General features: G+C 37.7%; 1 protein-coding gene across 7 annotated transcripts in view; it reads left to right on the top strand.

Moving 5' to 3' along the window:
- The window catches only part of OCIAD1 (OCIA domain containing 1), a 39976-nt gene extending 36683 nt beyond the window's left edge, over positions 1-3293 (top strand). For all 7 annotated transcript variants that reach the window (XM_011927307.1, XM_011927302.1, XM_011927309.1 and 4 more), the window contains one exon: positions 2769-3293. In XM_011927307.1, the coding sequence (XP_011782697.1) occupies positions 2769-2806 (38 nt within the window). In that variant the 3' untranslated portion in view covers positions 2807-3293. The remainder of the gene's footprint in view (positions 1-2768) is intronic.
- The last annotated feature ends 5569 nt before the right edge of the window (positions 3294-8862 follow it).

Genomic DNA, 8862 nt, shown 5'->3' with positions numbered 1-8862 from the left:
AAAAAAAAAAAAAAAATACAAAAAAGGTATGGTGGTGCATGCCTGTAATCCAGCTACTCGGGAGGCTGAGGCAGGAGAACTGCATGAACCCAGGAGACAGAGGTTGCAGTGACTGACAGCACGCCACTGCGCTCCAACCTGGATGATGGAGAGAGGCTCTGTGTCCAAAAAAAAAAAAAAGAAAATAATGAATTCCAAATAGTAAGACTTAAGACAGTAAGATTAGTTTTGTAACACAGGGTAGAGATTATATACTCATTTGACTGTTTTTCTCTTATAAAAAAATCTCCTTGGAGATCTGATAGTCTTATTTTCCTAATGATACACCTATCACATAAGTTGCTGTAGTGACCTGAGGTTGGCATTGTGCTGTAATACCACTTGTGGCCTAACCACGGAATGATTGAGTAATGAGATTGATTTTCTTTGTACGTTTGGGTTTTTCTCTTGTTTATTTTTTTCTTCTGTGTTTTTTTGTTTGTTTTTTCTTTTTGAGACGGTTTTATTCTGTCACCCAGGGTGGAGTGCAGTGGTGTAATCATGGTTGACCTCCTGGGTTCAAGCAGTCCTCCTACCTCAGCTTTCCGAGTAGCTGGGACTACAGGTGTATGACACCATCCCTGGCTGTTAAAATTTTTTTTTGGTACAGTGGATTTTTCCCTATGTTGCCAAGGCTGGTCTCAAACTCCTGGGCTCAAGCAGTCCTTTCACCTTGACCTTCCAGAATGCTGAGATTATAGGTGGGAGCCACTGTGCCTGACCTTTCTTGTACATTTGTGAAATTGAAAGAGTTATATACCATATACACCAGCTTCTAAGGCATTTCTTAAAGAGGAAAAAAGCAAAAAAAAACTACTTTTAAAAAATAATTGTGAATTTTTAAATGCTGATTTCTTTTAAGTCTTTTTGAAGTAGCTATACATTAGCCAAAGTAAATTTTTTGATACAAGTTTACCTCTAAAGGAAGAGGGCATTTGAATAGAGTTTTGTAGCTATTTCAGTATAGGATTTTATGATTTTCTCTTAAGGAATTTCAGAGTATGTGTCATTGTTTCAAGGTTTTCTATTTACTACTTTAAAAATGGAAAGAATAGATCTTTGGTACCTTCTTGAAGGTCATATGCCACAGATAATGCAAAAATACGTGGAAGTCCTTCGTATTTGTTGTTATGGTCATTTTTTAGAGCTAATTTTATTTTTAATCGTTAGTGGTTGCTTCATTTGGAGTTCTGTTTTTATAACAATGATAGATAATATCTGCATCATATTATTGATGTAAAAAAATCTACCTTTGAAATAAATTAGGGATCTACCATACTTTCGAATGTTTGTCATCAAACAACACTTAGTATAAACTATGCATCTAGTGGCCATTGCTATCTATAATAAGTGAAGACTCATTGGTACTTTGTTCTGCTAATTATTTTGAGGATTTAGATTGTAAGCTCTGTGAGGGCAGAAAGTAATATTTTTCTTATTTTTGTAATCTTTTCTATTATTGTCTGCATAGCATAGTACCTTACACTGTATCAGAAATTGAGTATTTTGGGTTAGGCTTCTATAGTAATAGAGGTTAAGAAAGGAAATTTTGTAGACCTTTAGTATTTGCTGGATTTTGACATTTGTGATTTTTGACTGAAGTCTTCAAGTTCTGTTACATGACACAAGAATGTGAAATGATTTTTTTTCTTTTTTTTTTTGGTAAAAGGCTTTTTGTGTGCTTTATATAATTTAAAGAAAAGACGTTATGAAATAGTTTCAGTGATTTTCTAAAATATTATTGAAATTAGTACAGGGTAGATTCACAGGGTCAGAAAGTGTCACTTAACGTTTTCACCTAATTAGATATTTATCTAATTAGAAATTAAGACTCAGAAATTTTAAAAATTCAAGCACGTATTCTATTAACTGCCAGAGCAATGTCACCACACATCCTGTAGCTTCTAGAAAACCGTGTAACGTATACTCATGAGGGAATTAGAGCAAGGGGAAAAGGCAAAATGTGAAGGATAAGGATATATAATGTCAGTATAATAATGAAATAATTTTGACTTCATGTATTCCCTGAAAAGAGTCCACACTGTGATAACTGCTGCTTTATATTGTTATGATTACTCATAGACAGAGGCTATGTTGAAGAGGAGCAAAAAAGTAAAGGAGTAGAATAGACAGTGGAGCATGTTTCAAAATGTAAAATGTAGAGTACCTGTGAAATGTAGTAGTATTTTCTTCTTATAGTAGTATTTACAGCCCTGAGAGAGAAGATTGAGTTAATTACAACTTGAACACTTCACCATTTCTACTGCTGTATTTTTTGTGAAAACCGAAAATTCAAATGTTTGTTATTTCCCACTAATTTTTTTTTTTCCATGTGACTTAATATGTGCCACACTTACTTAGGTAGTACAGTAAAGATGTAAAAGTACCCAGGCTTTGGATCTAAACAGACCTGTACTCAAATCTCAGTTCTTGTTAGGGCTTGTACCTTGGGCAAGTTACTAATCTGTTTTCTCACCATTAAAATGAGAATTGTGTTTAGAAGTTTGTTATGAGGACTAACTATTTATGTAAAATTCTAGATACAATGCATTTGTCCAACCCCAAGTTGACAAAAGTCTGGCCGTCCCCTTTTTGTAATTATAATTTGACTCTCATGTGCTTTTATTCAAATGAGAGAGAAACATAACTTTTCATCATAGCAACAAACTTAAAATAATCTTTTACTTATTATTGCTTGGAATCATCAATTATTTGTGCTTTTTTCCTAGTCAAAGTAAACAAATATGGAGATACTTGGGATGAGTGAAAAATTACATCATTGGACCTACTGAAGGAGTTTCAACATCCAGCTTCATCTAGGTGGTCGTGATTACCTGCATGCTTTGAGATCAGCAGCAGTCTTCATAAACACATTTAAAACAAGATCCTGGGTTTTTGTGGTTTGACTTCTATGGTGTGTTAAAAAAAACAGATTTTTAGTGTTAATATTGTGTAAATGTCCTTACCTTGGGGATTCATTTGAATGATGGTATTATATCATGATTGTATACAGTTTGTGAAATTGTTGCAAGGGCAAAGATACTCTCATAAACCATCAAGAGATTACAATGCTCTAGAATCAGCATATATGAAAATAAATGATATCTGCATGTTGAATTGGGGTGGGTGGGGGGAGCAAGCATAATTTTTAAGTGTGAAGCTTTACATTAGGAAATTATGAAAAAGCGTTTTTTCTCCGGTATTTGCTGTATTATCTTAATGTTTATGGCAAATAAAATGTAAAGGAACATGCAGCAGCCCTCATCTTCCTTGATTTTATGGTTTTATTGTTTGTAATTTATTGATTTATTTTTAAGCTAGTTATAATCATGTAGGTAAAGGAAATAAAGTCATCCATAATATTTAATAATATATGGCTGGAGGCAGTGGGCAGTGGTTGATGCCTGTAATCCCAGCACTTTGGGAGGCTGAAGTGGGAGGATTGCTTGAGTCCAGGAGTTTGAGACCAGCCTAGGCAACAAAGTGAGACCCCATCTTTACAAAAAAATAAAAATTAGCTGGCGATGGTGTCGTGTGCCTGTGGTCCTAGTTACTTGAGAGACTGAGTTGGGAGGATCATTTGAACCCAGTGGTTCTAGGTTGCAGTGAGCTGTGATCACACCACTGCACTCCAGCCTGTGCAACTGAATGAGACCCTGTGTCTAAAAAAAGTAAAAATATGATGAATATGATTTATGTAGATAAATTGAGTAATAAGGAACTGCCTTAAAAAAGCAAGTTGTCATTTTTAAAGAATTTGTAAATTCTAAAACAATAAAAATTTGGTATACATAACAGAGACTAAGATGTTAAAAAGAAAAAAAATTGGTATACAATGACCTTTTGTATCGGTGGGTTCCATATCTGCAGATTCAATCAACTGCAGATTGAAAATATTTGAGGGAGAGAAATGGATGGTTGTGTCTGTACTGAACTCTTGTTATTTCCAAACAATACATTGTAATAACTATTGACATAGCATTTACTTTAGGTATTACAAGTAATCTATAAAAGACTTAAAGTATACAGGAGGATGTACATAGGTTATATGCAAATACTACACTGCTTTATAGTGGACATTAGGAACCTAGACCAATAGACCCCCACCTAGTCACATTTTGGAAAGAACACGTGGGATGGAAGATACCACAGCCATCTTTCAGTCTATCATTTGGCCGCTGTAATTCACATCCCTCTCCTGAGGACCTCCATTTCCTATGCCATTACAACAGCTCAAAGTCTAGGAGCTGATCATCTAATGATCAGGCTCCTTGGGTAAAGCTTCATAAATAAAAGCGTCATGAATACCATTTCTCTCAATCTGAAGGCCTGAACTTAAGAAGTTATCTGCTTTGTTCACCTGTTAGGCATAACATCACTACTCTGGAGATTCCCGTTCAAAAAGAGAAAAGGCAAGGCTTGGCTTGCAATTCTGAAGTCTAGCCAGCCTAATGTGGCCATTCTTTGGGGTCTAGGTGTATTCCCTGGTGGTGGTTCTCTGGGGCTTTTGACCTTGCCCTCTGATTTTTCCTTTTCTATTGAGGCACTTGTGTTTGCAGCTGAGTAGGTTTTTTTGTTGTTTGTTTTGTAAAGCCTACTCCCTCACAGAATTTGGGGGTCCAAAGGCCTATTTTTACTACTACCCCTGTCCAAGCTGACATACTTCTTTTTCCTGTGTATTTCTCATGTATCAATTTATAATCTATTCTATTACACAAGAGCCACTCATAAAGTCTATTGGAAATAGTCCTTTTTCTATGTTGGGCTCCCTGTGAGGCTGATGAACAACATCCTTGAGATTCTAAGCCTTGGACAGGGTGTAAAAGGCATGCTGGTAAGGCACGTGGGCCATTTACATGTCTGAAATGTCTTAAGATGCAATGTCATCTTCCTGAGGTCTTGAGCAAAGGATCTTATTGCCCCACTTTGGATTAGGTCTTTGTCTGAGAGCCATTGAAAGGGCTATTCTGAGCCTTAATATTTCTTCCAAATTCCATGTGGGAGTGGAATAATTTGTTCTTTATACCTCTTCCTCATTTTATTTTGGATAAGTAGAAAAAGCCAAATGGACCCAGATTCAACACTGCCAGGAAATCTTAGCTAGATCATTAGGCACATTTTCTATTTTTGGTGATACCACAGGTAACAGTTTTGCTAAGCTTTACTGCTTAGAAAGGGTCTCTTAGCTTCCAATAACATTTTCCTCCTGATATCCTCCTTGGAAGCCCTTTGGGCTTCTGCTAACGCCCTCCTTGAGGCCCTTTAGGATTTCACTAGCAATCCCCTCATGATCCTGGCAGCATCCATCTGCTACTTGGTCCCAAAGTGAATGCCATATGTCTTAGGTTCTTATTATGGCAGAACCTCGCTTCCAGGTACAAAATTTCTATTTTAAAATGTATTATTTTGGGGGGTACAGAGGAATATATATTTATGGGTTACATGAAATATTTTGATACAGGCATCATGCAATGTGTAATCACATCAGGGTAAATGGGATATCCATCCCCTCAAGCATTTATCCTTCGTGTAACAAACGATCCAGTTATACTTTTAGTTGTTATAAAATGTATAATTATTTTTGACTATAGTCACTCTGTTGTGCTAGCAAATACTAGATCTTACTCTTTTTTTGTACCCATTAACCATACACCCACTGCACCCACCTGTCCCACTTGCCACCCACTACCCTTCCCAGCCTCTGGTAACCATCCTCCTGTCTATTGCCATGACTTCAATTATTTTAAATTTTAGCTCCCATAGATAAATGAGAACGTGAAGTTTGTCTTTCAGTGCCTGGCTTATTTAACGTAATGATTAAGTTCCATGCATGTTGTTGCAAGTGACAGAATCTCATCCTTTTTTTATGACTGAATAGTACCCCATTGAGTACATGTATCACATTTTCTTTATCCGTTCATCTGCTGTGGGACACTTAGGTTGTTTCCAAATCTTGGCTATTGTGAATAGTGTTACAGTAAACATGAGAGTGCATACTGATTTCCTTTCTTTTGGGTATATACCTAGCAGTGGGATTGCTGGATTATATGATAGCTCTTTTTTTTTTTTTTTTTAGTTTTTCGAGGAATCTCCAAACTGTTCTCCATCGTAGTTGTAATAATTTGCATTCCTACCAACAGTGTATGAAGATTCCCTTTTCTCCACATCCTCACCAGCATTTCTTATTGCCTGTCTTTTGGATAAAAGCCATTTTAACTGACATGAGATGACATCTCATAATAGTTCTGATTTGCATTTCTCTGATAATAATGTTGAGTACTTTTTCATATACCTATTTGCCATCTGTGTGTCTTCTTTTGAGAAATGTCTATTCAGAGCTTTTGCCCATTTATTATAATATTATTATTTTCTTCTTTTTTTCTTCTTTTTATTGAAACATGGTCTTGTGATGTTGCCCAGGCTGGTCTCAAACTCCTAAGCTCAAGTGATCTGGCCACCTTGGCCTCCTAAAGTGCTTGGATTACAGATGCAGGCCACTGCACCTGGCCTATTATTATTTTAAATCTCAGCATCCACCAGAGGATGCCTATTTTTTTAAATTGGATTATTAGATTTTTCTCTATTGAGTTGTTTGAGTTCCTTTTATGTTCTGGTTATTAATGCCTTGTCAGATGGATAGTTTGCAAATATTATCTCCCGTTCTATGGGTTGTCTTTTCACTTTGTAGATTATTTTCTTTGCTATGGAGAAGCTTTTAACTTGATGTGATACCATTTGTCCATTTTTTTGTTGGTTGCCTGTGCCTATGGGATATTACTCAAGAAATCTTTACACAGTCCAATGTCCCAGAGCGTTTCTTCAATGTTTTAGTAGTTTCATAGTGTGAGATCTTAGATTTGCTCTTTAATTCGTATTGATTTGACTTCTGTATATGGTAAGAGATGGGTCTAGTGTCATTCTTCTGCATATGGATATCCAGTTTTCTAAGCACCATTTGTTGAAGAGACTGTCCTTTCCCCATTATATTCTTGGCACCTTTGTTGAAAATTGAGTGGACTGTAGATGTATGCATTTGTTTTGGGGTTATCTGTTATGTTCCACTGATGTATGTGTCTGTTTTTATGCCAGTACTATGCTGTTTTGGTTACTATATAGCTCTGCAGTATAACTTGAAGTCAGCCAATATGATTCCTCCAGTATTTTTTTTTTTTTTCCTTAGGCTAGCTTTGGCTATTCTGGGTCTTTTGTGGCTCTGTATAAGCTTTAGGGTTTTTTTTTTTTCTATTTCTGTGAAGAATGTCACTGGTATTTTGATAGAGATTGCATTGAATCTGTAGATTGCTTTGGAGAATATGGACGTTTTAACAATGTTGATTTGTCTAATCCATGAACATGGAATATTTATATTTTTGTGTTGTCCCCTTCACTTTGCTTTTTTTCCTCTTGTTTTTGAGACAGAGTCTTGCTCTATCTCCCAGGCTGGAGTGCAGTGGCATGGTCTTGGCCCATTGCAACCTCCACCTCCCAGGTTCAAGTGATTCTCGTGCCTCAGCCACTTGAGTAGCTGGAATTACCGGTGTGTGTCACCAAGCCTGGCTAATGTTTGTATTTTTAGTAGAGACAGGGTTTCACCATATTGTCCAGGCTGGTCTTGAAGTCCTGCTTAAGTGATCTTCCCGACTCGGCCTCCCAAAGTGCTGGGATTGCAGACGTGAACTACCACACCGAGCCCTCTTCAGTTTCTTGAATTAATGTTTTCGTTGTAGAGATCTGTCGCTTTTTTTTTTCTTTTGAGACAGCATCTCACTCTGTCATCCTTGCTGGAGTGCAGTGGCACAATCATAGTGCCCTGCAGCCTTGAACTCCAAGGCTGAAGTGATCCTCTCACCTCAGCTTCCTGAGTAGCTAGAACTACAGGTGCACACCACCATGCCCAGCTAATTTTTATTTTATTTTTTGTATTTATTTATTTATTGAGAGACGGAGTCTCACTCCGTTGCCAGGCTGGAGAGAAGTGGTGTGATCTTGGCTCACTGCAACCTCTGTCTCCTGGGTTCAAGTGATTCTCCTGCCTCAGCCTCTTGAGTAGCTGGCACTACAGGTGCATGCCACCAAGCCTGGCTAATTTTTTTTTTTTTTTTTTGTATTGTAGTAGAGAGGGGGTTTCACCATGTTGGCCAGGATGGTCTTGATCTCCTGACTTCATGATCTGCCTGCCTCGGCCTCCCAAAGTGTTGGGATTACAGGTGTGAGCCACCACACCTGGCTGCCCAGCTAATTTTTAAATTTTTTGCAGAGACAGGTTCTCACCATGTCGTCTAGGCTGGTCTCAAACTCCTGGCCTCAAGCAATCCTCCTGCTTCCATCTCCCAAAATGCTGGGATTACAGACGTGAGCCACCAAGCCTGACTGTCTTTCATGTCTTTGGTTAATTCTTAGGTATTTTGTTTTCTTTGTAGTTATTGTAAGTGGGATTACTTTCTTGATTTCTTTTTCAGATTGTTCTTTGTCAGGACATAGAAATGATACTAATTTTTGTATGTTGATTTCGTATCCTACAACTTTACTGAATTCGTTTATTCAACTCTAATAGTTTTTTGGTTGAGTCTCTCAATTTTTCCAAATATAAGATCATATCGGCCGGGTGCGGTGGCTCAAGCCTGTAATCCCAGCACTTTGGGAGGCCGAGACAGGCGGATCACGAGGTCAGGAGATCGAGACCATCCTGGCTAACACGGTGAAACCCCGTCTCTACTAAAAATACAAAAACTAGCCGGGCGAGGTGGCAGGCGCCTGTAGTCCCAGCTACTTGGGAGGCTGAGGCAGGAGAATGGCGTAAACCCAGGAGGCAGAGCTTGCAGT

This window comes from Colobus angolensis, unplaced genomic scaffold, assembly GCF_000951035.1.
Source record: "Colobus angolensis palliatus isolate OR3802 unplaced genomic scaffold, Cang.pa_1.0 Scaffold71, whole genome shotgun sequence".
Classification (NCBI taxonomy): Eukaryota; Metazoa; Chordata; class Mammalia; order Primates; family Cercopithecidae; genus Colobus; species Colobus angolensis.
Note: the sequence above shows the minus strand (reverse complement) of the source record. Positions and strands in the feature narration are given on the sequence as shown.